General features: G+C 43.4%; 1 protein-coding gene across 1 annotated transcript in view; it reads left to right on the forward strand.

The window, feature by feature from the left end:
- Positions 1-994: 994 nt before the first annotated feature.
- Positions 995-17,792, forward strand: part of adck1 (aarF domain containing kinase 1) — a 172,115-nt gene continuing 155,317 nt past the window's right edge. The window contains exons 1-2 of the mRNA XM_021573702.3: positions 995-1,309; positions 17,234-17,376. Coding sequence (XP_021429377.3) covers positions 17,242-17,376 — 135 coding nt within the window. The 5' untranslated portion in view covers positions 995-1,309; positions 17,234-17,241. The remainder of the gene's footprint in view (positions 1,310-17,233; positions 17,377-17,792) is intronic.

The raw sequence follows: 17,792 nt of genomic DNA on the forward strand, positions 1-17,792 counted from the left end.
AAAAAAAAGGGAAATTGTGTGCTTACGGCCTAATTGTACAGTCAATAGGATAAAAAGCATGAAAAGGTTTTGAAAAATCCTACAAAGAGATTGGAACTTGAAGGCAGGGTAATAGTGAAGAAGGCATGTTTAGTATTTATGCACATGGGAGATGAAAAGAGGGACTTTCAAGACATTGCCGTTACTCAGCATGAAAAGTAGGGCCTACAGGAAAAATGTGAGTTAGTTATTGTTCTTAACTGTGCTCTCTCTCTTTTGCTTTCTCTCTTTATCTATGTCTCTCTCTCTCTCTCTCCCTCTTGTGTGTGTGTGTGTGTGTGTGTGTGTGTGTGTCTGTGTGTGTGTGTGTGTGTGTGTGAGAGAGAGAGAGAGCGAGAGAGAGAGAGAGGTGTGTATGTGAGAATGAGAGAGGGGAATATCTAACCTCTGTGTGTACTGGATGTGTGTATGGATGTGTGTATGTGCACTTGCACGAAGGTGTGTAGGTTTCTTTTTTGTCCACGCTGCACACACACCTTATCAGCAGCCCTAAACAAAATGCTATTGATAAAGGTAGGTAGGCTATAATCACCTGCCAATGTACCATCCAGGAAGCCTCTATACCAAAACAGCATATTTGGATACAGCTTCAAGTAAGGCCTAATCACACCTAAAGTTCACATTTCCACATCCGCATAACAGCTCAGTAAAGCTTACCAAAATATTGGGGAAATGTGTGGAACTTTTCCTTGATAATGCCTGATGAACAATACATATTATTAGTTGACATTATCGTCTTTTATTGAGTTGCACTAAGTTCATCACTCTAACTACTGTGTTGAATATTCATTATCAGTGATTATTATGATATGATAAACAGTTTTATATAAACGTTGAGCTAGCAAATGTTTTTTAAATTATATGCAGTATAGATCATCATTTTATTATGACGTATACAGTAAGTGCTTTGAATTTGTCTAGGAAATGGGAAATGAACACGTCGCTTGCTTTTGACGTATTCGCACGATGTGCTTATTTTTAGTCCTGACCGATTTATCTGAAAAAATATCTATGAGCTTTTGTGAAAAATAACAGAAGTGATTTGCAAATACTAGTGCATTAAACCCCCCAAAATGTATTTCACATAATTACAACAATAAACGTTGTTAAATTCCTATAAATCTAGCTGTTGTACAGAACTCAAGACTTCAACCCCCATAATGCATATGGGCTTTAGTTTAATCGAAACTATAAACAAGTGACGGGTTGAGAGGTCGAAGCGAGAAACCGGTTGAATGACAGCACGGCTGTACGTTTGGCTGTGATTAAGGTAAAACATCTTACCGACATACAAAGTACTGGTTTTCAGTTATCCGATAGCTAGTTATGAATTATATTATTTCACCTCACGTATATGTTTGTTAGAACAGTGCTCCCTAACGCATGTTACAAAACGTCTTGCATAAGTGAATGTCATACTCTGCGTCTCACCACAGCCACTGTTCCATTATATTACACAGAAACCGATACTGGAAGTATTGAAATGTTCATTGATGTAGTCGATAGACTATATAGCTGTGGCTCAGGTTGATGCTGCAGTCATTTTCTGCGTGACTGTGACCAGTGATGTAGCTAGTGGTAAAAAAAGGTTGGTAAACTATCAACTCGAGATAAAAACGAACAACTACCGATATAAACTAAGACATTAGATTTTTTTTTATTGTTTGATTGCACGGATAATTTTTTTGTTGCTGTGTATGTGTTGCTTTACTGTCCAAATCAAATGCCTGGATAGCCTCTCTGTCTGCTTGTTTTCGCTCTTGCTTTGCTTACTGCATTACAGCCTGCCTCTGCCTCCTCACCAGCCTGGTCTCAGAGCATTTTGTATTATTCTATATGTAAATCCGAGCCACTCCATTTAGTATGATATGCTACGTTTCGTATGCAATGTATTAATTTGTGGATGTCCGTCACCCATTTTGTATGTTACGAATTGCAATTTGTATTATGTTACGAATTTGATAAACATAGAATACTGTATGTTACAAATTTGCAAAATGTATGGTATGTTATGAATTCTAACTAGGTGGCTAACGTTAGCCTACCAGACGAGTTCAATAACAGGCGAGCTAAATATGCTATGTTCGCTTTCAAGGCAAGTAACACTGAAACATGCATGTTCTGGACGACTGTGTGATCACGCTCTCCGCAGCCGATGCGAGTAAGACCTTTAAAACAGGTCAACATTCACAAAGCCACAGGGCCAGATGGATTACCAAGACGTGTAATCTGAGCATGCGCTGACCAACGGACATTTTCAGGCTGTCCCTGACTGAATCTGTATTACCAACATGTTTCAAGCAGACCACCATAGTCCCTGTGCCCAAGAACACTAAGTTAACCTGCCAAAATGACTACTGACCCGTAGCACGACTACTGACTATCTGTAGCCATGAAGTGCTTTGAAAGGCTGGTCATGGCTCACACCTACACCATTATCCCAGAAAACCGAGACCCACTTTGCAAACCTCCCCAACAGATCCACAGATGATGCAGTCTCTTGCATTCCACACTGCCTTTCCCACCTGGACAAAAGGAACACCTATGTGAGAATGCTATTAATTGACTACAGCTCAGCGTTCAACACCATAGTGCCCTCAAAGCTCATCACTAAGCTAAAGACCCTGGGACTAAACACCTCCCTCTGCAACTGGATCCTGGACTTCCTGACGGCCGCCCCCAGGTATTGAGGGTAGGTAATAACACATCTACCACGCGGATCCTCAACAAGGGGGCCCCTCAGGGGTGCCTGCTCAGTTCCCTCCTGTACTCCCTGCTCACTCATGACTGCATCTCCAGGCAAGACTCCAACACCATTAAGTTTGCCGATGACACAACAATAAGACCGCCTATAGAGAGGAGTTCAGAGACCTAGCAGTGTGGTGCCAGGATAACAACCTCGACCTCAACGTGATCAAGACAAATTAGATGATTGTGGACTACTGGAAAAGGATGACTGAGCATGCCCCCATTCCCCTTGACAGGGCTGTAGGGGAGCAGGTTGAGTGCTTCAAGTTCCTTGGTGTCCACATCACCAACAAACTGTCATGGTCCCAACATACCAAGACAGTCAAATCAAATGTATTTATATATAGCCCTTCGTACATCAGCTGATCTCTCAAAGTGCTGTACAGAAACCCAGCCTAAAACCCCAAACAACAAGCAATGCAGGTGTAGAAGCACGGTGGCTAGGAAAAACTCCCTAGAAAGGCCAAAACCTAGGAAGAAACCTAGAGAGGAACCAGGCTATGTGGGGTGGCCAGTCCTCTTCTGGCTGTGCCGGGTGGAGATTATAACAGAACATGGACAAGATGTTCAAATGTTCATAAATGACCAGCATGGTCCAATAATAATAAGGCAGAACAGTTGAAACTGGAGCAGCAGCACGGCCAGGTGGACTGAGGACAGCAAGGAGTCATTTTTTTTTATTTTTTTTATTTCACCTTTATTTAACCAGGTAGGCTAGTTGAGAACAAGTTCTCATTTGCAACTGCGACCTGGCCAAGATAAGGCATAGCAGTGTGAACAGACAACACAGAGTTACACATGGAGTAAACAATTAACAAGTCAATAACACAGTAGAAAAAAAGGGGAGTCTATATATACATTGTGTGCAAAAGGCATGAGGTAGGCAAATAATTACAATTATGCAGATTAACACTGGAGTGATAAGTGATCAGATGGTTATGTACAGGTAGAGATATTGGTGTGCAAAAGAGCAGAAAAATAAAAATAAATAAATAAAAACAGTATGGGGGTGAGGTAGGTGAAAATGGGTGGGCTATTTACCAATAGACTATGTACAGCTGCAGCGATCGGTTAGCTGCTCAGATAGCAGATGTTTGAAGTTGGTGAGGGAGATAAAAGTCTCCAACTTCAGCGATTTTTGCAATTCGTTCCAGTCACAGGCAGCAGAGAACTGGAACGAAAGGCGGCCAAATGAGGTGTTGGCTTTAGGGATGATCAGTGAGATACACCTGCTGGAGCGCGTGCTACGGATGGGTGTTGCCATCGTAACCAGTGAACTGAGATAAGGCGGAGCTTTACCTAGCATGGACTTGTAGATGACCTGGAGCCAGTGGGTCTGGCGACGAATATGTAGCGAGGGCCAGCCGACTAGAGCATACAAGTCGCAGTGGTGGGTGGTATAAGGTGCTTTAGTGACAAAACGGATGGCACTGTGATAAACTGCATCCAGTTTGCTGAGTAGAGTGTTGGAAGCAATTTTGTAGATGACGTCGCCGAAGTCGAGGATCGGTAGGATAGTCAGTTTTACTAGGGTAAGTTTGGCGGCGTGAGTGAAGGAGGCTTTGTTGCGGAATAGAAAGCCGACTCTTGATTTGATTTTCGATTGGAGATGTTTGATATGGGTCTGGAAGGAGAGTTTAGAGTCTAGCCAGACACCTAGGTACTTATAGATGTCCACATATTCAAGGTCGGAACCATCCAGGGTGGTGATGCTGGTCAGGCGTGCGGGTGCAGGCAGCGAACGGTTGAAAAGCATGCATTTGGTTTTACTAGCGTTTAAGAGCAGTTGGAGGCCACGGAAGGAGTGCTGTATGGCATTGAAGCTCGTTTGGAGGTTAGATAGCACAGTGTCCAAGGACGGGCCGGAAGTATATAGAATGGTGTCGTCTGCGTAGAGGTGGATCAGGGAATCGCCCGCAGCATGAGAAACATCATTGATATATACAGAGAAAAGAGTCGGCCCGAGAATTGAACCCTGTGGCACCCCCATAGAGACTGCCAGAGGACCGGACAGCATGCCCTCCGATTTGACACACTGAACTCTGTCTGCAAAGTAATTGGTGAACCAGGCAAGGCAGTCATCCGAAAAACCGAGGCTACTGAGTCTGCCGATAAGAATACGGTGATTGACAGAGTCGAAAGCCTTGGCAAGGTCTATGAAGACGGCTGCACAGTACTGTCTTTTATCGATGGCGGTTATGATATCGTTTAGTACCTTGAGCGTGGCTGAGGTACACCCGTGACCGGCTCGGAAACCAGATTGCACAGCGGAGAAGGTACGGTGGGATTCAAGATGGTCAGTGACCTGTTTGTTGACTAGGCTTTCGAAAACCTTAGATAGGCAGGGCAGGATGGATATAGGTCTGTAACAGTTTGGGTCCAGGGTGTCGCCCCCTTTGAAGAGGGGGATGACTGCGGCAGCTTTCCAATCCTTGGGGATCTCAGACGATATGAAAGAGAGGTTGAACAGGCTGGTAATAGGGGTTGCGACAATGGCGGCGGATAGTTTCAGGAATAGAGGGTCCAGATTGTCCAGCCCAGCTGATTTGTACGGGTCCAGGTTTTGCAGCTCTTTCAGGACATCTGCTATCTGGATTTGGGTAAAGGAGAACCTGGAGAGGCTTGGGCGAGTAGCTGCGGGGGGGGGGGAGCTGTTGTCCGAGGTTGGAGTAGCCAGGCGGAAGGCATGGCCAGCCGTTGAGAAATGCTTGTTGAAGTTTTCGATAATCATGGATTTATCGGTGGTGACCGTGTTACCTAGTCTCAGTGCAGTGGGCAGCTGGGAGGAGGTGCTCTTGTTCTCCATGGACTTCACAGTGTCCCAGAACTTTTTGGAGTTGGAGCTACAGGATGCAAACTTCTGCCTGAAGAAGTTGGCTTTAGCTTTCCTGACTGACTGTGTGTATTGGTTCCTGACTTCCCTGAACAGTTGCATATCGCGGGGACTATTCGATGTTAGCGCAGTCCGCCACAGGATGTTTTTGTGCTGGTCGAGGGCAGTCAGGTCTGGAGTGAACCAGGGGCTATATCTGTTCTTAGTTCTGCATTTTTTGAACGGAGCATGCTTATCTAAAATGGTGAGGAAGTTACTTTTAAAGAAAGACCAGGCATCCTCAACTGACGGGATGAGGTCAATGTCCTTCCAGGATACCCGGGCCAGGTCGATTAGAAAGGCCTGCTCACAGAAGTGTTTTAGGGAGCGTTTGACAGTGATGAGGGGTGGTCGTTTGACTGCGGCTCCGTAGCGGATACAGGCAATGAGGCAGTGATCGCTGAGATCCTGGTTGTAGACAGCGGAGGTGTATTTGGAGGGACAGTTGGTCAGGATGACGTCAATGAGGGTGCCCTTGTTTACAGAGTTAGGGTTGTACCTGGTGGGTTCCTTGATGATTTGAGTGAGATTGAGGGCATCTAGCTTAGATTGTAGGACTGCCATGTCAGGTAGTCCTGAGGCATGGTCCTAGGGCTCAGGTCCTCTGAGAGAGAGAAAGAAAGAGGGAGAGAATTAGAGAGAGCACACTTAAATTCACACAGGACACCGAATAGGACAGGAGAAGTACTCCAGATATAACAAACTGACCCTAGCCCCCCCGACACAAACTACTGCAGCATAAATACTGGAGGCTGAGACAGGAGGGGTCAGGAGACACTGTGGCCCCATCCGAGGACACCCCCGGACAGGGCCAAACAGGAAGGATATAACCCCACCCACTTTGCCAAAGCACAGCCCCCACACCACTAGAGGGATATCTTCAACCACCAACTTACCATCCTGAGACAATGCTGAGTATAGCCCACAAAGATTTCCGCCACGGCACAACCCAAGGGAAGGGAGGCGCCAACCCAGACAAGGGGATCACATCAGTGACTCAACCCACTCAGGTGACGCACCCCTCCCAGGGACGGTATGAGAGAGCCCCAGTAAGCCAGTGATTCAGCCCCTGTAATAGGGTTTGGCAGAGAATCCCAGTGGAAAGAGGGGAACCGGGCAGGCAGAGACAGCAAGGTCGGTTCGTTGCCTCAGAGCCTTTCCGTTCACCTTCCCACTCCTGGGCCAGACTACACTCAATCATATAACCCACTGAAGAGATGAGTCTTCAGTGAAGACTTAAAGGTTGAGACCTAGTTTGCGTCTCTCACATGGGTAGGCAGACCGTTCCATAAAAATGAAGCTCTATAGGAGAAAGCCCTGCCTCCAGCTGTTTGCTTAGAAATTCTAGGGATAATTAGGAGGCCTGCGTCTTGTGACCGTAGCGTACGTGTAGGTATGTACGGCAGGACCAAATCAGAGAGATAGGTAGGAGCAAGCCCATGTAATGCTTTGTAGGTTAGCAGTAAAACCTTGAAATCAGCCCTTGCTTTGACAGGAAGCCAGTGTAGGGAGGCTAGCACTGGAGTAATATGATCAAATTTTTTGTTTCAGTCAGGATTCTAGCAGCCGTATTTAGCTCTAACTGAAGTTTATTTAGTACTTTATCCGGGTAGCCGGAAAGTAGAGCATTGCAGTAGTCTAACCTAGAAGTGACAAAAGCATGGATACATTTTTCTGCATCATTTTTGGACAGAAAGTTTCTGATTTTTGCAATGTTACGTAGATGGAAAAAAAGCTGTCCTTGAAATGGTCTTGATATGTTCTTCAAAAGAGAGAATAGGGTCCAGAGTAACGCCGAGGTCCTTCACAGTTTTATTTGAGACGACTGTACAACCATTAAGATTAATTGTCAGATTCAACAGAAGATCTCTTTGTTTCTTGGGACCAAGTTTAAAAGTAGAAATTTTGCAGCCATCCACTTCCTTATGTCTGAAACACAAGCTTCTAGCGAGGGCAATTTTGGGGCTTCACCATGTTTCATTGAAATGTACAGCTGTGTGTCATCTGCATAGCAGTGAAAGTTAACATTAAGTTTTCGAATGACATCCCCAAGAGGTTATATATATGTGTGTGTATATATATATATATATATATATATATATATATGTATATATATATGTATATATATATATATATATATATATATATATATATATATATATATATATATATATATATATATATATATATATGTATATGTATATGTATATGTATATATATATATATATATATATGTATATGTATGTGTGTGTGTGTGTATATGTATGTGGTCCTAAAACGGAACCTTGACGTACACCGAAATTTACAGTTGATTTGTCAGAGGACAAACCATTCAGAGACAAACTGATATCTTTCCGACAGATAAGATCTAAACCAGGCCAGAACTTGTCCGTGTAGACCAATTTGGGTTTCCAATCTCTCCGAAATAATTTGGTGATCGATGGTATCAAAAGCAGCACTAAGGTCTAGGAGCACAAGGACAGATGCAGAGCCTCGGTCTGATGCCATTAAAAGGTAATTGACCACCTTCACAAGTGCAGTCTCAGTGCTATGATGGGGTCTAAAACCAGACTGAAGCATTTCGTATACATTGTTTGTCTTCAGGAAGGCAGTGAGTTGCTGCGCAACAGCCTTTTCTAAAAATTGAGAGGAATGGGAGATTCGATATAGGCCGATTTAGTTTTTTATATTTTCTGGGTCAAGGTTTGGCTTTTTGAAGAGAGGCTTTATTACTGCCACTTTTAGTGAGTTTGGTACACATCCGGTGGATAGAGAGCTGTTTATTATGTTCAACATAGGAAGGACAAGCACAGGACGCAGCTCTTTCAGTAGTTTTGTTGGAATAGGCTCCAGTATGCAGCTTGAAGGTTTAGAGGCCATGATTATTTTCATCATTGTGTCAAGAGATATAGTACTAAAACACTCGAGCGTCTCTCTTGATCCTAGGTCCTGGCAGAGTTGTGCAGACTCAGGACAACTGAGCTTTGAAGGAATACGCAGATTTAAAGAGGAGTCCGTAATTTGCTTTCTAATAATCATGATCTTTTCCTCAAAGAAGTTAATGAATTGATCACTGCTAAAGTGAAAGCCATCCTCTCTTGGGGAATGCTGCTTTTTAGTTAGCTTTGCGACAGTATCAAAAAGGAATTTCGGACTGTTCTTATTTTCCTCAATTAGGTTGGAAAAATAGGATGATCGAGCAGCAGTAAGGGCTCTTCGGTTCTGTCTTTCCAAGCTAGTCGGAAGACTTCCAGTTTGGTGTGGCGCCATTTCCGTTCCAATTTTCTGGAAGTTTGCTTCAGGGCTCGGGTATTTTCTGTGTACCAGGGAAGCTAGTTTCTTATGAGAAATGTTTTTAGGGGTGCAACTGCATCTAGGGTATTGCGCAAGGTTAAATTGAGTTCCTCAGTTAGGTGGTTAACTGATTTTTGTCCTCTGGCATCCTTGGGTAGACAGAGGGAATCTGGAAGGACATCAAGGAATCTTTGTGTTGTCTGTGAATTTATAGCACGACTTTTGATGTTCCTTGTTTGGGGTCTGAGCAGATTATTTATTGCAATTGCAAACGTAATAAAATGGTGGTCCGATAGTCCAGGATTATGAGGAAAAACATTTAAAATCCACAACATTTATTCCATGGGACAAAACTAGGTCCAGAGTATGACTGTGACAGTGAGTGGGTCCAGAGACATGTTGGACAAAACCCACTGAGTCGATGATGGCTCCGAAAGCCTTTTGGAGTGGGTCTGTGGACTTTTCCATGTGAATATTAAAGTCACCAAAGAATATTAGAATATTATCTGCTATGACTACAAGGTCCGATAGGAATTCAGGGAACTCAATGAGGAACGCTGTATATGGCCCAGGAGGCCTGTAAACCGTAGCTATAAAAAGTGATTGAGTAGGCTGCATAGATTTCATGACTAGAAGCTCAAAAGACGAAAACATCATTTTTTTTGTTGTAAATTGAAATTTGCTATCGTAAATGTTAGCAACACCTCCGCCTTTGCTGGATGCACTAGTGTAGCCAGGAGGTGAGGCCTCATTTAACACAGTAAATTCATCAGGCTTAAGCCATGTTTCAGTCAGGCCAATCACATCAAGATTATGATCAGTGATTAGTTCATTGACTATAATTGCCTTTGAAGTAAGGGATCTAACATTAAGTAGCCCTATTTTGAGATGTGAGGTATCATGATCTCTTTCAATAATGACAGGAATGGAGGTGGTCTTTATCCTAGTGAGATTGCTACGGCGAACACCGCCATGTTTAGTTTTGCCCAACCTAGGTCGAGGCACAGACACGGTCTCAATGGTGATAGCTGAGCTGACTACACTGACTGTGCTAGTGGCAGACTCCACTATGCTGGCAGGCTGGCTAACAGCCTACTGCCTGGCCTGCACCCTATTTCATTGTGGAGCTAGAGGAGTTAGAGCCCTGTCTATGTTGGTAGATAAGATGAGAGCACCCCTCCAGCTAGGATGGAGTCCGTCACTCCTCAGCAGGTCAGGCTTGATCCTGTTTGTGGGTGAGTCCCAGAAAGAGGGCCAATTATCTACAAATTCTATCTTTAGGGAGGGGCAGAAAACAGTTTTCAACCAGCGATTGAGTTGTGAGACTGCTGTAGAGCTCATCACTCCCCCTAACTGGGAGGGGGAGAGGGCATGACAAAACCTATTCCCCCACAGGATATTGAGAAGATTTGGCATGGGTCCACAGATCCTCAAAAGGTTCTACAGCTGCACCATCGAGGTTGCGTCACTGCCTAGTATGGCAACTGGTCGGCCTTTGACCGCACGGCACTACAGAGGTTAGTGCGTACGGCCATGTACATCACTGAGGCCAAGCTTCCTGCCATCCAGGACCTTTATACCAGGCAGTGTCAGAGGAAGGCCCTAAAAATTGTCAGACTCCAGCCACTCTGGTCATAGACTGTTCTGTCTGCTTACACATGGCAAGCGGTACTGGATCGTGAAATCTATGTCCGAAAGGCTTCTTTACAGCTTCTACCCCCAAGCCACAAGATAGAGTTCCTCTGTCCAGTGTCTGTGTTCTTTTGCCCATCTTTTCTTTTTATTGGCCAGTCTGAGATATTTTTCTTTGCAACTCTGCATAGAAGGCCAGGGTAGCCTAGTGGTTAGGGCGTTGGACTAGTAACCAGAAGGTTGCAAGTTCAAATCCCCGAGCTGACAAGGTACAAATCTGTAATTTTGCCCCTGAACAGGCAGTTAACCTGTTCAGGCCGTGTGTAGGCCGTCATTGAAAATAAGAATGTTCTTAACTGACTTGCCTAGTTAAATAAAGGTAAAATAAATCCCGGAGTTGCCTCTTCACTGTTGACATTGAGACTGGTGTTTTGCAGGTACTATTTAATGAAGGTGCCAGTTGAGGACTTGTGAGGTGTCTGTTTCTCAAACTTGACACTCTAATGTACTTGTCCTCTTGCTCAGTTGTGCACCGGGGCCTCTCACTCTTTCTATTCTGGTTACAGCCAGTTTGCGCTGTTCTGTGAAGGGAGTAGTATACAGCGTTGTACGGGATCTTCAGGTTCTTGGCAATTCCTCGCATGGAATAGCCTTCTATTCTAAGAACAAGAATAGACTGACGAGTTTAAAAAGTAAGTACTATGTTTCTGGCCATTTTGAGCCTGTAATCGAACCCACAAATGCTGATGCTCCAGATACTGAACTCGTCTAAAGAAGGCCAGTTTTATTGCTTCTTTAATCAGAAACAAGTTTTCAGCTGTGCTAACATAATTGCAAAAGGGTTTTCTAATGAACAATTAGCCTTTTTAAGATTATAAACTTGAATTAGCTAACACAACGTGCCATTGGAACACAGGAGTGATGGTTGCTGATGGGCCTCTGTACGCCTATGAAGATATTGTAGCCGTTTACAGCTACAATAGTCATTTACAACATTAACAATGTCTGAACTGTATTTCTGATCGTTTTGATGTTATTTTAATGGACAAAATGTGCTTTTCAAAAACTAGGACATTTCAGAGTGACCCCAAACATCTATGTGTACATGCATACAGTTGAAGTAAGACGTTTACATACACCTTAGCCAAATACATTTAAACTCAGTTTTTCACAATTCCTGAAATTTTGATCCTATTAAAAATTAGGACCCCCACTTTATTTTAAGAATGTGAAATGTCAGAATAATTGTAGAGATTTATTTCAGCTTGTATTTCTTTCATCACATTCCAATTGGGTCAAAAGTGTTTCAGGTGACCCTCAAAAAGATCCCTACAATAAGTTGGGTCAATTTTGGCCCATTTCTCCTTCAGAGCTGGTGTAACTGAGTCAGGTTTGTAGGCTTCCTTGCTCGCACACGCTTTTTTTCCCTTTCAGTTCTGCCCACACATTTTCTATAGGTTTGAGGTCAGGGCTTTGTGTTGGCCACTCCAATACCTTGACTTTGTCCTTAAGCCATTTTATCACAGCTTTAGAAGTATGGTTGGGGTCATTGTCCATTTGGAAGACCCATTTGCGACCAAGCTTTAAATTTCTGACTGATGTCTTGAGATGTTGCTTCAATATATCCAAACAATTTTCTTCCTCATGATGTCATCTATTTTGTGAATTGCACCAGTCCCTCCTGCAGCAAAGCACCCCCACAACATGATGCCGCCATCCCCATGCTTCACGGTTGGGATGGTGTACTTTGGCTTGCAAGCCTCCTCCAAACATAACGATGGTCATTATGGCCAAGCATTTCTATTTTTGTTTCAGCAGACCAGAGGACATTTCTCCAAAAAAAGTATGACCTTTGTCCCCATGTGCAGTTGCAAACCGTAGTCTGGCTTTTTTATGGCGGTTTTGGAGTAGTGGCTTCTTCCTTGCTGAGCGGCCTTTCAGGTTATGTGGATAAAGATACTTTTGTACCTGTTTCCTCCTGCATCTTCACAAGGTTATTTGCTGTTGTTCTGGGATTGATATACACTTTTCGCACCAAATTACATTCATCTCTAGGATACAGAACGCCTCTCCTTCCTAAGTGGTATGATGGCGCGTGGTCCCATGGTGTTTATACTTGCGTACTATTGTTTGTACAGATGAAGGTGGTAACTTCAGGCGTTTGGAAATTGCTCCCAAGGATGAACCAGACTTGTGGAGGTCTACAATTTGTTTTCTGAGGTCTTGGCTGATTTCTTTTGATTTTCCCATGATGTCAAGCAAAGACGCACTGAGTCTGAAGTTAGGCCTTGAAATACATCCACAGGTACACCTCCAATTGACTCAAATGATGTCAATTAGCCTATCAGAAGCTTCTAAAGCCATGACATCATTTTCTGGAATTTTCCAAGCTGTTTAAAGGCACAGTCAACTTTGTATGTAAACTTCTGACCCACTGGAATTGTGATACAGTGAATTATAAGTGAAATAATCTGTCTGTAAACAATTGTTGGAGAAAGGACTTCTGTCATGCCCAAAGTAGATGTCCTAACCGACTTGCCAAAACTATAGTTTGTTAACAAGGAATTTGTGGAGTGGTTGAAAAATGAGTTTTAATGACTCCAACCTAAGTGTACAGAAATGTAGCTTCTGCGCATGTGTATATTCTATACTTTATATGCGTGGAGAACAGGCTACTCAGGCTGATGGTGATCGTTTTGATGAAGTTAGGTCAAAGCAGAGTCTGTTTGCAAGATCACATGATAGTATTCTACAGAATCCGAAATATTATGGCATCGTGTAATGTTACTGTTTGACAACCATCTGCTCTAAAACTTGCTCACTTTACATCAACCTGAAACAACACTGTAGGATACTTGAAAAACTAAGATTTAAATGAATATCGGCAGTTGGTATGCAGATGCTGCATGGATGTTTCACCGTTAAAACTTTGTACAGAACTAATAATATAATGACCACACCCCCTTGGTTTGAAGCAATTGAAATGGTAAAACCAGCCTATTTCCCAGAGACATGCAATTTCACCCTTGAGGAGGTAGATAATGTGTTGATTTCCCTACCAAACAAGGCAAGTGAATCCGATGGTGTCACTTATGAGGTTTTTTAAAGGCCACACGGCCCCAGTCCTCCCATGCCCTCATGCATATCTTCAATGCCTGTCTGATTAATGGAAAGGTACCCGACTCATGGCTGGGTGCTCTTATCCACGGAATACTAAAAAACATTCAATGTTCCAGATGATCCATCTATACTGAACAATAATATAAACGCAACGATTTCAAAGATTTGACTGAATTACAGTTCATAGAAGGGAAGTGTGATCCCGCAGGGGAAGAAGCTGAGTGTGGAGTTCCTGGGCTGGCGTTGTTACAACGTGGCCTGCGGTTACGGGGCCAGTTGGACGTACTGCCAATTTCTCTAAAGTGACATTGGAGTTGGGTTATGGTAGAGAAATGAACATTACATTCTCTGGCAACAGCTCTGTTGGACATTCCTGCAGTCCGCATGCCAATTGTACTCTCCCTCAACTTGAGATATCTTTGGCATTGGGTTGTGTGACACAACTGGCCATTTATTGTCCCCAGCACAAGGTGCACCTGTAATGATCATGCTGTTTAATCAGCTTCTTGTTATGCCATACATGTCCGGTAGATGGATTATCTTGGCAAAGGAGAAATGTGCACAAGAAAAGAAATAAGCTTTTTTAAAAATGGGACCAACACGATACATGTTGCATTTATATTTTTGTTCTGTACACATGGAGAGACAATTCCCTCTTTCCCTTTGTCTGTAAAGTGTTCATGAAATGCTTGCTCGCCCACATACTACCATGGCTGTTAGATACAGGCATTCTCTCCCAAACAAAAGGCATATACAGACAGACAGACGGCATGAATGAGCATGTTTTCTGCATAAAAACTGGAATTGATGTCTCAAAGCATGAACTGATAAGCCCCCAACACTAGTGTTCTCTCTGCATGAAACATACAGCTATCATGAATGTAAGTTAAATGTTGCTAGCATGGGGGGGGCTTGTCCATGAGTTGAGGAGCTTGTCCATGTGTATTCAACCAGACTTGAAATGATTGACATTTCCCCTCTGCCTGTGGTCATGAAGCTAGACGCTGTGAGAGAGGTGGCCTAGCAAAGATTCAACATCTGCTTGCCAATGTGCTTATACCAAGTAGGTTCTGAGTGAAATGAATAACAAAATAATTTGTGGTGAGAAAGTGGCTATGCTTAAACACACACCACACGTGACGTTACACTGCTACCAGACTGTCTCACCTGTTGAACATGTTAACAGAAACGATGCGCCAGTTTGGGACTTAGCCAGAGCCTCCCTCCTTCTGGACCACAGGAAGTGGAATGTGCCACTGACAATGAGGACAACTTCCTGGGCTTCAGGAGGAACACTAATTGGATACTTGTGCTGCGGCCTTTGGAGTCTGGTCAGACTGGCCGGACCCGTGCAACCGGAGCTCAGATGGGCATGGACTGATACGCAAACTGAGCCAGTGACTGCCTCTGATGCAGTTGTGGCAGACCCCTGTGTTGTGGAGGCTTCTGTCACCCATGACGGAACATCTCCTCCTACATCAAGGAAAACACTCCTCGGTATCAGACGGATGCAGCTATGGCAACACTGGCCTAAGTATGCAGGGGAAACTTGCTGCTCCAGACTGCTGACACCTCTGTCTCCCATTCCATGTACTGTACCAGAATGCTGCCATTGGCGAGGACATTCTCACCTCTACTGTTAAACTGAGACTGCAATTTCAACCAACAAAATATAACCTAGCACTCTTGTACCCTGCAAACCATGACCCATTTTGTGTTCTTCATGAGTCAAATGCAATGGAGTTTGTTTCCCTTGTTGTGAATGGTTGCTGTTCATACAGTGTTTTGTACATTGTTAGACATGACTGCCTTGTCGACCTGATAGACAGCGAGGTGAAGACGAGTAAGTCTCATCAACAGCACACATTTATAAATATTCTTGTGGTTAAGAGGATGGTTTGATGTTGCTGATGATGTGTTCTCCTGTGTGCCAAATATGCCAGAGGGAGGTGCTCATTTTGGAAGTGGCTGCTCATTTGATGGCTGCATGGAGCAGGTCTTTGCTGACAAGTTTCTTAAATACCAGCCCCTTGTGGCACGCTTGGACAGCCTCGGGTGTAGGTGCAAGCTGGTTGCACTGATATTTGGACATGTACATTGGCTTACAGTGTGTGGCCTCCAGATTGCGGGGCTACCAAAAACTAGGGCTGTTCTGTTTCATCTTTTGGGGGCATCCTAGCTGTTTGGAGAAGGTGGTGCTTTTTGTACCCTTGACTGCTATGCATACAGGGACATTTGGAATGTTTTGGATCCTTTAAAAAAAATATACATTTGAGTAATGGATTCAAATAAAGTATTTAAAATGTGCGTGCACAACATAAGCCTGTCGTCATGCTTGTGTGTCTTCCATATGTCACTCAATGCCAGCCTGCGTGTGCTCATTCTAAGTATGACAGTGGTGACTATTGCTTGAAACACTGAAGTTGTTAAAGACATCTGATTTTAAATGCAGTAGCTGCTACATTCAGTGACGGTATTGAAGACTGTCCTCTTCAAGCAACAGTAGTTAAATACTTGAGTATTATATAATATTTAGAAACACCACTTTGCATCCTGTTTTCATCTCTCCCCACTGAGTCTTTTTAAAAGCTACTTTACATGAAAGTACCCTTTTAGTGTTTGAAACTTTTGTACACGCTATTTATTTATTAGTTGAAGGTTTGAAAGTGCAAAGAGTTTGGAAATGGTTTATATACAGTAAATTCTGAACAAAAATATAAATGCAACAATTTCAAATATTATATTGAGTTACAGTTCATATGAGAATCAGTCCATTGAAAAATTCATTCATCTATGGATTTGACATGACTGGGAAAACAGATGCATAAAATGGGCCTCAGAATCTCATCACGGTATTTCTGTGTTCAAATTTCCATTGATAAAATGCAATTGTGTTCGTTGTCTGTAGCTTTTGTCTGCCCATACCATAACCCCACCGTCACCATGGGGCACTCTGTTCACAACGTTGATAATCCGCAAACCACTAGCCCACACGATGCAATACACGTGACGTGGTCTGTGGCTGTGAGGCCGGTTGGACAAACTGCCACATTTTTCCGAAATGATGTTGGAGGCAGCTTATGGTAGAGAAATTAACATTCAGTTCTTTGGCAACCACTTTGGTGAACATTCCTGCAGTCAGCATGCCAATTGCACGCTCCCTCAATTTGAGACTTCTGTTGCGTTGTGTGACAACACACATTTTAGAGAGGCCTTTTATCGTCCCAAGCACAAGGGGCACCTGTGTAATGATCATGCTGTTTAATCAGCTTCTTGATATGCCACAACTGTCAAGTGGCTGGATTATCTTGGCAAATAATAAATGCTCACTAACAGGGATGTAAAACAAATTTGCTTTTCGTATGTTAGGAACATTTCTGGGTTATTTTTATTTCAGCTCATGGGACCAACACTTTACATGTTGCATTTATACTTTTGTTCAGTGTGTACTTCAACTGTATTTCTTTATTATTAGTTGAGTATACCAGAGTGTAATATTGTTGGACCATATTTTCCTCGCTCCCCCAGTGCCTCCAATGGCTGGCCGGCTGCTGAAAGTGTCGTCTGTTGCAACGGCAGTGGTGGCGTCGTCAGGCTTCTACCTCTACAACAACAAACAACTGGACCCCAATGACATCAGCCTGGTCCGCTTCGGGCGGGCCGCAGCTACGGTCAGTACATAACCGCAACCACACAGACCCTACTGTAGAGCCACAGCACATAACCATGAGTACACAAACACATCCGTCTGGTCAGTATAGTATACCAACCACACAAACTAGGGTTGTAACGGTACATGTATTCGTACTGGACCCTTCTGTATGGGGACCTCGATTTATACATAGAAAAAAACTAGACCTATAGGTTATGTCTGAGCTGAATCTGAGCTGAAAAAACATTAAGGTCTATTCAGTTAAAACAAATAGAACTTATGCGCACGTTGCAATTAAATTCCAATCTTAATTGGCTAATTTCAAATGATCCTTTTGTGAAGAGCAACCGGGAACTAGTTCTGTACAATGGTGAGTGGTGGTGTCGATAAGCCAATGGCATTCTCCATTGTTTAAATCTCCAGTTTGGGAACAAT

Source organism: Oncorhynchus mykiss, chromosome 19 (assembly GCF_057628025.1).
Source record: "Oncorhynchus mykiss isolate SJ-2025 chromosome 19, ASM5762802v1, whole genome shotgun sequence".
Lineage (NCBI taxonomy): Eukaryota > Metazoa > Chordata > Actinopteri > Salmoniformes > Salmonidae > Oncorhynchus > Oncorhynchus mykiss.